At 49.5% G+C, this 18,042-nt stretch overlaps 1 protein-coding gene across 6 annotated transcripts in view; it reads right to left on the reverse strand.

Annotated features, from left to right (window-relative positions):
* LOC136576370 (putative methyltransferase DDB_G0268948) overlaps positions 1-16,613 on the reverse strand; it is a 111,518-nt gene extending 94,905 nt beyond the window's left edge. For 2 of the 6 annotated variants that reach the window (XM_066575609.1, XM_066575608.1), the window contains exon 1: positions 16,408-16,545. Coding sequence is in view for 2 of the 6 variants with exons in the window: in XM_066575604.1 (XP_066431701.1) it covers positions 16,408-16,503 (96 nt within the window). In the remaining 4 variants the exon portion in view is untranslated. Of the gene's footprint in view, positions 1-16,407 lie in introns of all 6 variants that reach the window. The other 4 variants (XM_066575604.1, XM_066575605.1, XM_066575606.1 and 1 more) reach the window with 4 other exon arrangements.
* Positions 16,614-18,042: the final 1,429 nt, after the last annotated feature.

The following is an 18,042-nucleotide window of genomic DNA, read 5'->3' on the forward strand; positions in this document are numbered from 1 at the left end:
CGGTATCTGGCGTCCTGTTGCCATAGCAACCAGCCGGGCTCTCGGGATATTATCGCGAGAGCCGGCTGAAGTCAGAGGGAGCGGGTTAACAGCGAGTGGGCGCATCTCCGATGCCCCCCCCCCCACTGTTGCAGCCGGAGGCCGGCGACTAGTGACAGCCGGCTCCCGCTGCGGGATAGCGCGAGATCTGCTATGATCTCGTGCTATCCCTATGACATAAGGGTACATCATTTTGCAGGAAGTACCCCACTCCCATGACGTACCCTTACATCATGGGGAGGGAAGGGGTTAAACACCCTAAGGCCACTCACACATGCATTCAGAAAACGCAGCTTGAAATCGTGGCATTTTTACTGCAATTTAAAGCAGCATTTTTGAAAGCATGGTTCAGCGTTTGACAGTGCTTTTTAATACACCCCATCATTGTGTTGGGCGAGATGGTGTGTTAAAAAGCATGAAAACAGAACAGACAGCTCTCGAGCATCATGGTGTCCGGAACACTGCGAGCGCAGGTTTTAGTAACCCCATTAAAATCAATGGGAGTGTTGTAGTGCGGTTAGTATGGCACTCGGAATGCCGCAATAATAGCAGTGAAAAGTGGTGTGTGTGTGTGAGTGGCCTAAAGGGCTACAAACAAATTTTCATGTAGTGCAGAAAATGAGTCATGTTTGCAAAGATCACACCAAGGGGCCAGATCATGTATGGAAATTAGTTTTGCAGCTGTATGCAGCACAATCTAGGTATGGGTGTGGGAGTGGGGAGCTTTTAAGGCCCATTTAGACACAATGATTATCTCTCAAAAGATGTTTTTTTAAGTGCTAATCGTTGTGTCCATTTACAGCGCAAGGTGATCGCCCAAATGTTGAGCGATCACCTTGCGCTCCAAGCAGGTGATGCAGAACACGAGCGGGCCGCTTATCTTCTGCATCCATCTGTTCTCTGCTCTGATCATGAAGAACGCAGCTGGACAGCTGTGTTCTTTATACTCCGCCTGTCTTAAGGGAGCGGGATACAGCTGAAACAATAGTATCATCTGTATCCCGCTGTGAATTCCTGATAAGCGACTGCTTAACGAAAACTGCACGGTGTCACTGCAGTTAGACGATTATCGCTCAAAAGACACTTAAGGGTTAATATTTATAGATAAGCGAGTATACTCGCTAAAGGCAATTGCTCGAGCGAGCATTGCCTTTAGCGAGTATCTTCCCCGCTCTAGACTGCAGGTTCGGGTGTCGGCAGTGGGCACGGAGCTGCGGGGCGGAATGGAGGGGAGATCTCTCTCCCTCTCTCCCCCCCCCCCCCCCCCCCCCCCCCGCTCCCTCCTGCTGGCAGCCGCTACTCACCGCTCCCCCGCACCGGCACCCGAACCTGCAGTCTAGAGCGGGGGAGATACTCGCTAAAGGCAATGCTCGCTCGAGCAATTGCCTTTATCGAGTATACTCTCTCATCTATTAATATTCCAATCTATATTTTAAAATCCTAATATCCTGCACTTTCCACACTTGCCAGCCTAATTATAGTCTTGCCCATGAGGCTGCTGTAAAGCAAATTAGGGCAGGGGTGTCACACCTGCTTATAAACAGGCCCTGCATGCACAGAAAAGTACAGTTTAATGCGTCGATATGCATGCAAATCAAACCCATTCCCTACTAAAATGTGTTGTGCCGAGGCGCACATATTTGCATGTTTTACATGTGCATTTTATTTGTCTAAAAAAAAATAAATTATGAAGCATGCTCAATATTTCTACGTATTTGTGCTGGAAAATGGCACACATTGAACTAATTGCCCATTGCAAGCAGTGGGAGCCTGCTTGCATGCTTTTTTTGCAAGTAAAGAGAGAGACTTCCACTCCAATCTCTGTGTTATTGCGGTGCTGACAGCTGAGAGCCGGACCCCAACTGATCAATTATTGATGACCTTTCCTGATGATAGGTCATCTATAGCAGTGGTCCCCAACCTTTTTGGCACCAGGGACCGGCTTCAAGCAAGACCATTTTTACAAGGCCCGGCAGGGTTGGGCGGGACATGGGCGGAGCTTTGGTTATAGTGGGTGGGGTTATGAAGGGGGCGGGGTTATGAAGGGGGTTGGAGTTTAGTGCATTCTTATTTAGTTATGACATTAGAATGTCCTGGCAGTACACACATAGGGTAGTGTATAATCCCCCCCCCCCCAGAACATACATAGGGCAGCATATAATTTATCTCCCCCCCCCCAGTAATAGACAGCCCCCATCCCTCAGTAATAGACAGCCCCCACCTCTCAGTAATTAGCAGCCCCTCCCCCTGTAATAAGCAGGTCCCCCCCCCAGTAATAAGCAGGTCCCCCCCCCAGTAATAGGCAGCGCCCCACCCCCAGTAATAGGCAGCGCCCCCCCCCAAGTAATAGGCAGCGCCCCCCCCCCAAGTAATAGGCAGCCTCCTTAGTAATAGGCAGCCCCTTCCCCTGTAATAAGTAGTCCCCACCCCAGTAATAAGCAGCCCCCCCCAGTAATACGCAGGTCCCCCCCCCCAGTAATAACCAGCCCCCACAGTAATAAGCAACCCCATTCCCCTGTAATAAGAACACCCCCCCCCCAGTAATAAGCAGGTTCCCCCCAGTAATAAGCAGGCCCCCCCCCCCCAGTAATAGGCAGCCCCTTCCCCTGTAATAAGTAGCCCCCCCCCCCAGTAATAAGCAGCCCCCCCAGTAAGCAACCCCTCCAGTAATAAGCAGGTCCCCCCCCCCAGTAATAGGCAGCCCCCCCCGTAATAGGCAGCCCCCCAGTAATAGGCAGCCCCTTCCCCTGTAATAAGTAGCCCCCCCCCCCAGTAATAAGCAGCCCCCCCAGAAAGCAACCCCTCCAGTAATAAGCAGGTCCCCCCCCCCAGTAATAGGCAGCCCCCCCGTAATAGGCAGCCCCCCCGTAATAGGCAGCCCCCCAGTAATAGGCAGCCCCGTCCCCTGTAATAAGTAGCCCCCCCCAGTAATAAGCAGCCCCTTCCCCTGTAATAAGTAGCCCTCCCCCCAGTAATAAGCACACCCCCTCCCCCCTCCCCAGTAAGCAACCCCCCAGTAATAAGCAGGTCCCCCCTGTAATAAGCAGGTCCCCCAGTAGTAAGTAGCCCCCCCAGTAATAGGCAGCCCCTTCCCCAGTAATAACCAGCCCCCCCAGTAATAGGCAGCCCCTTCCCCTGTAATAAGTAGCCCCCAGTAATAACCAGCCCTCCCAGTAATTGGCAGCCCCTTCCCCTGTAATAAGTAGCCCCCCAGCCCATATACTTACCTCCTCCCTGCTGTCGCTCTCTGTCTGCTTGCCCTGACGTCAGCCCGGAACGCTTCCTCCCCGAGTCCTCTCCTGCGGAACTAATGAGCAGGGGACTCGGGGAAGAGTATCCTGGCTGCACAGACGTCAGTGTGCGCCGGCATCAGCGCGATTACCAGCGGGGAGCTGCGGCGCCCTCGCTGGTAATCGCATCGGTGGTCAGCGGCGTCGGCACGCCGCGGGCCACATAGCACAAGGCGGGCCTTGTGTTTAGAGTAAAAGTTCCCGGCGGTGCCGCGGACCGGCGCTAAGCATCCAACGGCCCGGCCCCGGGCCGCGGCCCAGCGGTTGGGGACCCCTGATCTATAGTATGTCACTGATAAAACCCTTTAACTAAGCATCTTTCATGTCTCGTTACAACTGGGTACATAATAGACTCAACCTAAGGGCTTTTACCCACTAGCGTTTCTTTTTAATGCTGCGATATCGCTGCAGTGTTTTTTCAATGGGACTTTCTAATGTTAAAAACGCATTGAAAAAAAATTGTAGAACCACAAACTTGGATTTTAACATTAGAAAGTCCCATTGAAAAAAAAAAACACAGCAATTATCGGTGTAAACCCTTTCCAATCCACTGTCTGAAGACATTACAATTTAAGGCTGTACAGCTCCGATGTTGGAAGACGTGCTTTGGGGTTCTCTTAATGTATATTGCCTGCCTATCCAACATGTCACCTCATGCAGTACTGGCTTTAGCCAGCAGATAGCGCCATTGTACAACGGCAGAAAAAGAGTAAGCCCCCTACGAAAACCAGGATACAAATTAGATTGTAAAGGGTGAAAAAAAGATGCCAGTGGGTAAAAGCCCTTAAGTGTATAGATATGATGGAAAAGGTTTAATTAAAGAGGTTGTCAGTCAGGGTAACTTTTTTTTTAATAAAAATATACGGATTACTTACCGGTAGTTCTTTTTCCGGGAGTCATCACGACGGCCCCATTTACAATGGAGGTTGCCCTCTGACCTCGGTAGGGACAGGAAGAGCCCTTAAAAGCACCTCCCTTTCCACCATGCGTCAGTGACTTTCAAATTATTACGGTGGACAAGGTTTGCTGAACCAAAACTTACCTTTATTCGGTCATATTTACATTGAAAAGAACACAAATATTCTATAAGGGAGGGAACTTTGGGCCATCGTGATGACTCCCGGAAAAAGGACTACCAGTAAGTAATCCGTATATTTCCTGGTAGTCATCCCCACGGCCCCATTTACAATGGAGCAATACCAAATTATAGGTGACTTAGGGTGGGACTGCTGCCTGGAGGACTTTCCATCTATATCCCAGGTCCTTGTCTGACTGTACATTAACCCTATAGTGTTTTATGAAGGTATGCAGACTGGACCAGGTAGCCGCCTTGCAGATCTGCTCAGCGGAGGTCTGGGCTTTCTCTGCCCATGAGGAGGAGAGGGATCGAGTGGAATGGGCTTTAATCTTTCCCGGAGGATTGAGGCCCCTAGCTTTGTACGCCTCCTGGATGGCCATCCTGATCCACCTGGCAATGGTACTTTTAGATGCGGTCTTTCCTTTGCCGAGCCCCTGAAATTGGATAAAGAGGTTATGTTTTCAAAAGGAACGAGTAGCTTCTAGGTATGTTAGAACAACTCTCCTAACATCTAAGCTATGAAACTCTCTCTCTCTCTGTGTCATTGCAGGGGTTCTAGCAAAAGGAGGGTAAGGTGATGGTCTGCTCTCTGTGGAATTATGACACCACTTTTGGGAGAAAAGCTGGATCTAGATGAAAGGTGATTCTATCATCTTGTACCCTCATGTGTGGCTCTATACAGCATAAGGCCTGTAGTTCTCCTGCTCTTCGGGCTGAATTTATTACGACTAGGAGGGAAACTTAAGGTAAGCAACCTTACGGGAAGTTTGGAGAGAGGTTCGAAGGGAGGTTTGCAGAAGCTATTTAAGACTAAGTTTAGGTCCCATGTGGGAAAGGTTTCCCTAATGAAGAGACGAAGTCTGTCTGCTCCCTTAAGGAACCTACGGGCCCAGCGGTGCTCCGCTAAGGGAAAATCCAAATAGGATCCTAAAGCTGCCACCTGAACCCTAAGCGTTCTCGGGCTAAGGACTTTTTCCAGGCCCGCCTGCAAGAATTCCAAGATTACAGGTATATCTACCCTTGGAACTTTGCTAGGGTCTGTTACGAAATTCTGAGAACTTTTTCCACACTGTACTGTAAATGGCTGTGGTTACGGGTTTGCGACTTTTAGACAAGGTGGTGATTACTTTTTGTGAAAGTACCTTCCCTCGGAGAATTACGCTTTTAGCATCCAGGTTGCTAGCTTCAATTTTTTTTGACCTCCGAGTACATTAGAGGACCCTGGACAAGGAGATCTTGTTTGGCCGGCAGTTGGAATGGACCCTGGATTACTAGGGCCTTCAGTAAGGGATACCAGGGCCTCTTGTCCTACATGGGGACTACTAAGATTACGGCTGCCTGGCTGCTCTGAATCTTTTTGAGGATGTACGGGATCAGTGGGAAGGGAGGGAATGCGTCTTGGGTTGAGGGAATAGAAGTCCTGCCCACCTCTATTAAACTGATCTACAATCTCTCCCCACCCAGGCCCCACCTCCTCTAAGTCCCTCTAGAGTACAGCATGTTCTCCTGCTGTACAGTTACTTAGAGGAGGCATGGGCAGGAGAGACTGTCTGGTATACACTCACCTTCCAGGATAAAATCCTACCATGAGAGCAAGCCCTTCACAGAAAGATACGGATTACTTACCGGTAATCCCATTTCCAGAAGTCATCACGACAGCCCCATTTACATATGGAGGTTTAAAAGCACCTCCCTTTCCACCCATAGTTCAGTGACTTACAAATTATTACGGTGGGCAATGTTTACTAAACCAAATTTTTACCTTTATTCGGTCATATTTACATTGAAAGAACATAAGTTATTCTAAGAGGGAGGGAACTATGGGCCGTTGTGATGAGTCCTGGAAATGAGACTACCGGTAAGTAATCTGTATCTTTCCAGGGCGTCATCCCGACGGCCCCATTTACATATGGAGTATACCAAATTATACGTGACTTTAGGGCGGGACTACTGCCTGAAGGACTTTTCGTCCATAGCCCAGGTCTTTTTCCGACTGGACGTTAACCCTAAAATGTCTGATAAACGTATGTATGCTAGACCAGGTGGCTGCTTTGCAAATTTGCTCGGCAGATGCCTGGCCTTTTTCTGCCCAAGAGGAGGAGAGAGAGCGCGTGGAGTGGGCTCTAATTTTTCCCGGGGGATCGAGGCCCCTGGCTTTATATGCCTCTTGGATGGCAGTCTTGATCCACCTCACAATGGTGCCCTTAGATGCCGTCTTTCCTTTTGCCGGCCCCTGAAATTGGATAAAGAGGTTATTATTTTTGCGGAAAGAGCAGGTAGCCTCTATATACACTAGAACGGCTCTCCTAACATCTAGGCTATGAAATTCTCGTTCATTTTCATTGCGGGGATTTTGACAGAAGGAAGGCAGAGTGATTGTCTTCTCCCTATGAAATTTTGACACTACCTTTGGTAGGAAGGCTGGGTCCAGTTTAAAGGTAATTCTGTCATCTTGAACCATACATGGTAATACAATACAATATAAGGCTTGTAATTCCCCTATTCTCCGAGCCGAAGTTATAGCGACTAAAAGGGTAATTTTAGCGTGAGTAATCTCAGGGAGAGTTGGGAGAGGGGTTCAAATGGGGGTGTGGCAAAACTATTTGGGACTAAGTTTAGGTCCCAGGTAGGGAAGGTTTCTCTAATAAAGGGTCAAAGTCTTTCTGTCCCTTTGAGAAACCTACGCACCCCGCAGTGTTCTGCTAAGGGGAAGTCTAGGTAGGATCCTAGTGCTGCTGTATGAACCTTAAGGGTTCTTGGGCTAAGGCCTTTCTCTAGGCTTGCCTGTAAAAATTCCAGGATTGCAGGTATGTCAATCCCTGGGATTTCCCCTGGATCTATTTTGCAGAAGTCTGTGAACTTCCTCCATATCCTATCATAGATGGCTGTCGTGATAGGTTTACGGCTCTTTGTCAGGGTAGTAATTACTTTATCGGAGAGTCCCTTCCCGCGCAGTATCATGCTTTCAGCATCCATGCTGCTCCGGGAGGCCGCCGCTGCTGTTCCTCTGCCAGGAGGAAATATCTCATCGCGGCAGCGGTGACCAGAACATGTGGACCGCACGAGGGAGACCTGCGCTACTGAGGCAACTTACGGCTCAGTCGGCGGCGCAGGTCGGGGATGCAGTGACTCGGGAGTATGCGGCCTTGACCTCTACCCCTCCAGGAGGATCGCACAGCGTGCGGTGAGTTTTCTTTTCCTCCACAGACTTGCTTGGAGTTCTCTGCTCATCTGTCCCACCGTAGGGACAGGAAGACATTGAAGCATGGGTGGAAAGGGAGGTGCTTTTAAATTCTTCCTATCCCTACCTGGGTCAGAGGGCAACCTCCATATGTAAATGGGGCCGTCGGGATGACGCCCTGGAAATAGACTTAAAAGAACCAATTTTATTAAATTTAGTTAAAACTCTGGGCTAATTTTTTAGACAAACAAAATGACGACAAGACACGAAAACTAGGGCTATGCTAGATTATTGATCCCCTTGATGAAGAAAATATATTACAAATAGAGTGTATCCACTAGGTATTATAATTGTGCCCAGTGGTACAATTGTAGTCTCTCTTTGGTGAAATAACAATTCAAGAGCGAAGTAGAGACAGATAAGTTAGACCTATGTATGCATTATCTTGTATGTGCAACATAGGGGAGAGCTTGCATTATAGAGATTCTATGGGACCACCAATCCTAATCGTCTCATGATATAGGACACCTTAATGGCCCGTTGGTAGAATAGCGCTAACCCTAGTGATTAAAAAGAAATAGTTTCATAAAAATATCACCAGGATGTAGTTCTTATCGCATCAGAGTCATAGATGCAAGCCTGGTGAGATTTGAAGCTCATAGATCTACTTAAAGGGGTTGTCTCGCGAAAGCAAGTGGGTCTATACACTTCTGTATGGCCATATTAATGCACTTTGTAATATACATCGTGCATTAAATATGAGCCATACAGAAGTTATTCACTTACCTGCTCCGTTGCTAGCGTCCCCGTTGCCATGGTTCTGTCTAACTTCGGTGTCTTCTTGCTTTTTTAGACGCGCTTGCGCAGATGGATCTTCTCCCTTCGGCTGGTCTTGGAAGCATCGGCGCTTTGGCTCCGCCCCCTTGCACGCGTCATCGCGTAGCTCCGCCCCATGACGTGTGTCGGTTCCAGCCTCCTGGCCTAAGTCTCAGAACCTTTATGTTTGCTTATAATGTTCTCTATTTTCAATAAAACATTTGAAATTAAAGGGGTATTCTGGGCCTTTTTGTAAACCTTTGTTTTTATTATTGATGACCTCCAGATTCTTGTCAGAGATCTGCCACTTGGATTCCCACTGATTTCTTGGGTCAGAATGCAGTGACCATAGTGCAGTTCCCTTTGAATTTAATTCTGCTACTCGCAGTGACTGCAGTAACAGCAGCCACAGGAATCAGCTGATTAAAGGTGATCCGAGCAGTGAGTTTCTGCTGTCATCTAATGATGACCTGTCAGTCATCAATAACAAAAATATAAAAAAGGTCCTGGAATACCCATTTAAATACTTATACTGCTATAACATTAGTGCGAACACATTTTATTTTTGCTTAAAAAACGGATTGCACCACATTTATTTACTTGCATTTTACACACACAAACTCGCAAGTGCTTCCAATAGTTTCAGTTGTAAAAATGGAATCACACCTGTATGCAAAATGCATGGCATGTGAGTGCGATGCAATTTTTTTTTTTAAGGATCCCATAGGAAAAAATGGTCGATTCCTTTCTAGGAATTGGCCAATCATAAGACATACAGCGCTTTTCAATCTCGCAGCATAACTGCAACAGAAGACTACTCATGCGAATAAATACAATAAAATTAATGTGTCATTTTCATGCGTGAGATCCATCCACATCGCTATCAGATGGAACTCGCATGTGAAATTACCCGTGTGAATTCACACTAATCCATATAGGAGCAATTCCTAGACCTGGATCTGAAGAAACTGAGTCAAAGCCTCCCCTCCTTTGTGACACCGCATTAAAAGGGGCTGATTCCAACCAATAGAATACAAATAAAAACTGTCATTGACTGTAAAATATTTGTAGTTTAGATCAGATCAAAATACTGTTTCTCCCAATTCCTTTTAACTTGTCCTTTTGGGACATTGGAAAGTCAACTATAATAGTGACAAATAGAGATGAGCGAATGTACTCGTCCGAGCTTGATACTCGTTCAAGTATTAGCGTGTTCGAGATGCTCGTTACTAGAGGCGAGTACCACACGATGTTTGAGTTACTTTTACTTTCATCTCTGAGACGTTAGCGCGCTTTTCTGGCCAATAGAAAGACAGGGAAGGCATTACAACTTCCCCCTGCGACGTTCAAGCCCTATACCACCGCCCTGCAGTGAGTGGCTGGCGAGATCAGGTGTCACCCGACTATATAAATCGGCCCCTCCCGCGGCTCGCCACAGATGCATTCTGACAGAGATCAGGGACAGTGCTGCTGGTGCCGGAGCTGCTATAGGGAGAGTGTTAGGAGTATTTTAGGCTTCAAGAACCCCAACGGTCCTTCTTAGGGCCACATCTGACCGTGTGCAGTACTGTTGAGGCTGCTTTTAGCAGTGTTGCACAATTATTTTTTTTTTGTATATCGGCCGTGCAGAGCATTGCGTCCGCAGTCTGCAGTCATTGTACAGAGTATAGGGCCAGTACTGGTGAGGCAGGGAAAGAGATATTAGGCAGTGGGCTTTTTCCAAAAAATTGATCGCCGTCATCCCGCCAGAGGGAAAGAGTATACATAATATTATACGCTGCCTACAGTATCTATCTGCTGGGGGTAGTAGTCCTAATTAATACGCAGCTAAGCGTTACAGCAGGCTTGCACAAAATTGTTTCCTGGATCTGCTGTCTCTGTTACATCAGCGCTGTCATCGCGCCAGAGGGAAAGAGTATACATAATATTATACGCTGCCTACAGTATCTGTCTGCTGTATCAGCTCAGCATTTTAAAAAAATAGAAGCAAAATACTTAAGGCCTACTACTGGCCTTTGGCCACTTGACTGCTTCTGCGCTGTGAATTCCACTAGCTCAGTCATACGCACCTACGTCTCACTACAGGCGTGCGCAAAATTGTTTCCTGGCTCTGCTGTGTAAGGGAAGTCAGCCTCCAACCACAGGCCAATAAGCGGCACATTTTATTACAGCGTTCTGTTTCGGCACTACTGGTAATACAGCATGCTGAGGGGTAGGGGTAGGCCTAGCGGACGTGGACGCGGGCGAGGACGCGGAGGCCCAAGTCAGGGTGTGGGCACAGGCCGAGCTCCTGATCCAGGTATATTGCAGCCGACTGCTGCGGGATCAGGAGAGAGGCACGTTTCTGGCGTCCCCAAATTCATCTCACAATTAATGGGTCCACGCGGTAGACCTTTATTAGAAAATGAGCAGTGTGAGCAGGTCCTGTCGTGGATGGCAGAAAGTGCATCCAGCAATCTATCGACCACCCAGAGTTCTGCGCCGTCCACTGCTGCAACTCTGAATCCTCTGGCTGCTGCTCCTCCTTCCTCCCAGCCTCCTCACTCCATTACAATGACACATTCTGAGGAGCAGGCAGACTCTCATGAACCGCTGTCGGGCCCCTGCCCAGAATGCGCAGCAATGGTTCCTCTCCCACCGGAGGAGTTTGTCGTGACCGATGCCCAACCTTCGGAAAGTTCCCGGCGTCTGGAGGATGAGGCTGGGGACTTCCGGCAAGTGTCTCAAGAGCTTTCAGTGGGTGAGGAGGACGATGACGATGAGACACAGTTGTCCATCAGTCAGGTAGTAGTAAGGGCAGTAAGTCCGAGGGAGGAGCGCACAGAGGATTCGGAGGAAGAGCAGCTGGACGATGAGGTGACTGACCCCACCTGGTTTGCTACGCCTACTGAGGACAGGTCTTCAGAGGGGGAGGCAAGTGCAGCAGCAGGGCAGGTTGCAAGAGGCAGTCCGGTGGCCAGGGGTAGAGGCAGGGCCAGACTGAATAATCCACCAACTGTTTCCCAAAGCGCCCCCTCGCGCCATGCCACCCTGCAGAGGCAGAGGTGCTCAAAGGTCTGGCAGTTTTTCACAGAGTGCAGACGACCGACGAACAGTGGTGTGTAACCTTTGTCACGCCACGATCAGCCGGGGAGCCACCACCACCAGCCTCACCACCACCAGCATGCGCAGACATATGATGGCCAAGCACCCCACAAGGTGGGACGAAGGCCGTTCACCGCCTCTGGTTTGCACCGCTGCCTCTCCCCCTGTGCCCCAACCTGCCACTGAGATCCAACCCCCCCTCTAAGGACAAAGGCACTACCGTCTCCTAGCCTGCACCCACACCCTCACCTCCGCTGTGCTCGGCCCCATCCAGCAATGTCTCTCAGTGCAGCATCCAGCCGTTGCAAGCGCAAGTGTTGGAGCGCAAGTACGCCGCCACGCACCCGCATGCTCAAGCGTTAAACGTGCACATAGCCAAATTTATCAGCCTGGAGATGCTGCCGTATAGGGTTGTGGAAACGGAGGCTTTCAAAGGTATGACGGCGGCGGCGGCCCCACGCTACTCAGTTCCCAGTTGCCACTACTTTTCCCAATGTGCCGTCCCAGCCCTGCACGACCACGTCTCCCGCAACATTGTACGCGCCCTCACCAACGCGGTTACTGCCAAGGTCACCTTAACAACGGACACGTGGACAAGCACAGGCGGGCAGGGCCACTATATCTCCCTGACGGCATATTGGGTGAATTTAGTGGAGGCTGGGACCGAGTCAGAGCCTGGGACCGCTCACGTCCTACCCACCCCCAGAATTGCGGGCCCCAGCTCGGTGGTGGTATCTGCGGCGGTGTATGCTTCCTCCACTAAACCACCCTCCTCCTCCTACGCAATCTGTCTCGCAATCAAGATGTGTCAGCAGCAGCACGTCGCCAGCAGTCGGTGTCACGCGGCGTGGCAGCACAGCGGTGGGCAAGCGTCAGCAGGCCATGCTGAAACTACTCAGCTTAGGAGAGAAGAGGCACAAGGCCCACGAACTGCTGCAGGGTCTGACAGAGCAGACCGACCGCTGGCTTGCGCCGCTGAGCCTCCAACCGGGCATGGTCGTGTGTGACAACGGCAGTAACCTGGTGGCGGCTCTGCAGCTCGGCAGCCTCACGCACGTCCCATGCCTGGCCCACGTCTTTAATTTGGTGGTTCAGCGCTTTCTGAAAAGCTACCCACGCTTGTCAGACCTGCTCGGAAAGGTGCGCCGGGTCAGCGCACATTTCCGCAAGTCCCACACGGACGCTGCCACCCTGCGCAGCCTGCAACATCGATTTCGTCTGCCAGTGCACCGACTGCTGTTCGACGTGCCCACACGGTGGAACTCTACGCTCCACATGTTGGCCAGGCTCTATGAGCAGCGTAGAGCTATAGTGGAATACCAATTCCAACATGGGCGGCGCAGTGGGAGTCGGCCTCCTCAATTCTTTACAGAAGAGTTGGCCTGGTTGGCAGACATCTGCCAGGTCCTTGGAAACTTTGAGGAGTCTACCCAGATGGTGAGCGGCGATGCTGCAATCATTAGCATCACCATTCCTCTGCTCTGCCTCTTGAGAAGTTCCCTGCAAAGCATAAAGGCAGATGCTTTGCGCTCGGAAACAGAGGCGGGGGAAGACAGTATGTCGCTGGATAGTCAGAGCACCCTCCTGTCTATATCTCAGCGCGTTCAGGAGGAGGAGCATGAGGAGGATGAGGAGGGGGAAGAGACAGCTTGGCCCAGTGCTGAGGGTACCCATGCTGCTTGCCTGTCATCCTTTCAGCGTGTATGGCCTGAGGAGGAGGAGGAGGATCCTGAAAGTGATCTTCCTAGTGCAGACAGCCATGTGCTGCGTACAGGTACCCTGGCACACATGGCTGACTTCATGTTAGGATGCCTTTCTCGTGACCCTCGCGTTACACGTATTCTGGCCACTACGGATTACTGGGTGTACACACTGCTCGACCCACGGTATAAGGAGAACCTTTCCACTCTCATACCCGAAGAGGAAAGGGGTTCGAGAGTGATGCTATACCACAGGACCATGGCGGACAAACTGATGGTAAAATTCCCATCCGACAGCGCTAGTGGCCGAAGGCGCAGTTCCGAGGGCCAGGTAGCAGGGGAGGCGCGGAGATCAGGAAGCATGTACAGCACAGGCAGGGGAACACTCTCTAAGGCCTTTGCCAGCTTTCTGGCTCCCCAGCAAGACTGTCACCGCTCCCCAGTCAAGGCTGAGTCGGCGGGAGCACTGTAAAAGGATGGTGAGGGAGTACGTAGCCGATCGCACGACCGTCCTCCGTGACGCCTCTGCCCCCTACAACTACTGGGTGTCGAAGCTGGTCACGTGGCCTGAACTCGCGCTGTATGTCCTGGAGGTGCTTGCTTGTCCTGCAGCTAGCGTCTTGTTAGAGAGGGTGTTTAGTGCGGCTGGGGGAATCATCACGGATAAGCGTACCCGCCTGTCAACCGACAGTCTTACACTCATAAAGATGAACAAAGCCTGGATTTCCCCAGACTTTTCTTCTCCACCAGCGGACAGCAGCGATACCTAAACAATACGTAGGCTGCACCCACGGATGGAAGCATCGTTCTCTATCCCCATCAAAAACGGGGACCTTTTAGCTTCATCAATCTGTGTATTCTATTCATCCTCCTCCTGAAACCTGACGTAATCACGCCGAACGGGCAATTTTTCTTAGGCCCACAAGGCTCAGTCATATAATTTTTGTAAACAATTTTTATACGTTTCAATGCTCATTAAAGCATTTAAACTTGCACCTGAACCAATTTTTATTTTAACTGGGCTACCTCCAGGCCTAGTTACAAATTAAGCCACATTACCAAAGCAATTAATGGGTTTCACCTGCCCTCTTGGTTGGGCATGGGCAATTTTTCTGAGGTACATTAGTACTGTTGGTACACCAATTTTTTTGGGCCCTTGCCTACAGTGTAATCCAATTAATTTTTTGCCCACCTGCATTAAAGCTGACGCTACATCAGCTGTACTGGGCACTGCAATGGGATATATTTATGTACCGCCGGTGGCTTCCTGGGACCCACCCATGCTGTCGGTCCACATGGACTTCCCATTAGGGAGATGTACGTGCCTGTGTATACTTACAAAAAAACTGGAGCCTGACTGGGGCATGCAGTTTGGGCCGAAGCCCACCTGTATTTAATCAGACGTTAGCTCTGCTGTCCAGGGCACTGCAATGGGATATATTTTTGTACCGCCAGTGGGTTCCAGGGAGCCACCCATGCTGTCGGTCCACACGGACCTCACATTAGGGAGTTGTACCTGCCTGTGTCTATGTATTAAAAACCCCGGTCTGACTGGGGCATGCAGTGTGGGCCGAAGCCCACCTGTATTTTATCTGACATTACCTCAGCTGTGCAGGGCAATGCAATGGGATATATTTATGTACCGCCGGTGGCTTCCTGGCACCCACCCATGCTGTCGGTCCACACGGAGTTGTAACTGCATGTGTCCACTTCTAAAGAACCCCAGTCTGACTGGGGCATACAGTGTGGGCTGAAGCCCACCTGCATTAAACATGACATTACCTCAGCTGTGATGGGCACTGCAATGGGATATAGTTATGTACCGCCGGTGGGTTCCAGGGAGCCACCCATGCTGTGTGTTCACATTAGGGATTTGTACCTGCCAGTGTCTATGTATTAAAAACCCCGGTCAGACTGGGGCATGCAGACACCTTGACAGAATGAATAGTGGGTGGCACATAGGTTCCCCATTGCTATGCCCACTTGTGCAGCTCCTGATGGCGGTGGCACAGGATTCTATTTCTCATTGCTTCTGTACAGCATTGTGGGCTATCGCCCCGCCCCTTTTAAAGAGGGTCGCTGCCTAGCCGTGCCAACCCTCTGCAGTGTTTGCCTGCGGTTCCTCCTCATGGCAGACGCACTTATAAATAGACATGAGGGTGGTGTGGTATGAGGGCAGCTGAAGGCTGCGCAGGGACACTTTGGTGTGTGCTGTTGACACTGGGTCGTGGGGGGGGGGGGGGTTGGGCAGCATGTTACCCAGGAGAAGTGGCAGCAGAGTGTCATGCAGGCAGTGATTGTGCTTTGTTGGAGGTAGTGTGGTGCTTAGCTAAGGTATGCATTGCTAATGAGGGCTTTTCAGAAGTAAAAATTGTTGGGGGGGGGGGCACTCTTGCCGCTATTGTGGCTTAATAGTGGGACTTGGGAACTTGAGATTCAGCCCAACATGTAGCCACTCGCCTGCCCTATCCGTTGCTGTGTCGTTCCCATCACTTTCTTGAATTGCCCAGATTTTACGAAATGGAAACCTTAGCGAGCATCGGCGATATACAAAAATGCCCTGGTCGCCCATTGACTTCAATGGGGTCGTTATTCGAAACGAACCCTCGAGCATCGCGAAATTTTCGTCCCGAGTAACGAGCACCCGAGCATTTTGGTGCTCGCTCATCTCTAGTGACAACTAGTTATAGCTATCTAAGAATTAAGATCTGTCGGCTTAAAATGTTGCGGGGTTTTTTCCTAATCTCCACAAAAATAACCAATTCTAAAAAAATGAAATGAATTAATCTTTGGCTAATATTTTCAGGAAATGTGATGTTCCAATCGTTTTTATTAATATATTCTTAAACGTTCAATAACAAAGTCAGAGTGCTCCTCCACAGTAATAAACCATTAGCTATACACCTGTATACAGAAGAACTTCCTGCTCTGGTGCCTGGAGTCTTGGCTCAATGCAGGACTTCTCCCAGTAGGACATAAATATTTTTAGAACATATCACGAAAACACAATCCTGGATTTTTTTTTTTTTCTTGCAATTATCGCAAATCATTCAAAAATTTTCCTTTTAGCATGCACATTATGCAAGTTTTTAAATTTAACTTACATGGGACTTTTTGCAACAACATATTGTATGAAGTCATTAATGTTGTAGTGTGATCTCTTTGCAGTCAAGCATAAGTCTTATAAGTACACTGGTTGCTCAAATATACAGTACTTACTGTGATACCTTGGAGGTTAGTGAACTTGCTGGATCGACGTCTTCTAGGTAGATGATGGCAAACAAAGTAATTCCCTTCCACACAGATGAAGTTCATTTAATACTAATCTCAGTTAACTTTGTTCCGCACACAACACATAACAATGCAGAAACCTGTACACCGAGTCTGACGTATACTATGTCCTTTACTCAGAAGCTGCAGGCATTTCTTCTAACACCCCAAAGCAGGTCATAACAGAACATGCCTTCAGCTCCTGCACACTCTTCTTACATCCAATTATTTGTTAGACTAGGGGCAGTACAAACCTGTCTTAAAGAGTTCTCCCAGATGGCACATTATCACCATTAACCCCTTAGTGACTGAAAACCTTTTTAAAAATTGTAAGCGGAGAGAAATGGAAAAAAACCGACATCCCTCCATCTATTGGTGCGTTCTATTTCTATGGCGCACAAACTGCAACAAAAATGACCCGATAACTTTATTTTTTGGGTCAGTACGAGTACTACAATACCAACCTAAGGGTGGATTCACACGAACGTATATTGGCTCGGTTTTCACGCCAAGCCAATATACGTCGTCTCTCTCTGCAGGGGGGAGCCTGGAAGAGCCAGGAGCAGTGCTCCGAGCTCCCGTTCCCTCTCTGCCTCCTCTCCGCCCCTCTGCACTATTTGCAATGGTGAGGCGGGATGGAGGCGGGGCTAATTCTCGGAACTTAGCCTCGCCCCCATCCCTCAAATAGTGCAGAGGGGCGGAGAGGGGCTGGAGAGGAGGCGGAGAGGGGGCGGGAGCTCAGTTCCTGCTCCTGGCTCTTCCATCCTCCCCCCTACAGATGAGGACAACGTATATCGGCTCGGCGTGAAAACCGAGCCGATATACGTTCATATGAATCCAGCCTAAGGCTGGATTCAGACGAACGTATATCGGCTGGGTTTTCACAACCAGCCGATATACGTCATCTCTTTCTGCAGGGGGGGGGGCTGGAAGAGCCAGGAGCAGTGCTCTGAGCTCCCGCCCCCTCTCTGCCTCCTCTTCGCCCCTCTGCACTATTTGCAATGAGGAGAGGTGGGACGGGGCGGGGCTACTTCTCAGAATTTAGCCCCACCCCCGTCCTGCCTCCTTTCATTGCAAATAGTGCAGAGGGGTGGAGAGGGAGTGGAGAGGAGGCAGAGAGGGGGCAGGAGCTCAGTTCCTGCTCCTGGCTCTTCCATCCCCCCCCCCCCCCCCCCCCTGCAGATCAGGACACTGTATATCGGCTCGGCATAAAAACCAAGCCGATATACGGTTGTCTGAATCCACCCTTATATAGATTGGGTTTTTTTTGCTGTACTACTTGTATTTTTTTTTTTAAGATATTTAATTTTTTAAAATTATTTTTTTTGTCTATTTTCTGCGCACAATAACTTTTTTATTTTTGTGTCGACATAGTTGAGTGAGGGATCATTTTGTGCGGCATGCTCTGTCGTTTCCGTTGGTACCATTTTGGCATACAATTGACTTTTTGATCACTTTTTATTACATTTCTTCTCGGAGATAGGGTGGATTCAGACGTTCGTATATCATAGTTCCGCCGCCTCCCATTGTAAATAGTGTCGAGAGGGGGTGGAGAGGAGGCAGGAGCTCAGTGTACTGCTCCTG

This window comes from Eleutherodactylus coqui, chromosome 8 (genome assembly GCF_035609145.1).
Source record: "Eleutherodactylus coqui strain aEleCoq1 chromosome 8, aEleCoq1.hap1, whole genome shotgun sequence".
Lineage (NCBI taxonomy): Eukaryota > Metazoa > Chordata > Amphibia > Anura > Eleutherodactylidae > Eleutherodactylus > Eleutherodactylus coqui.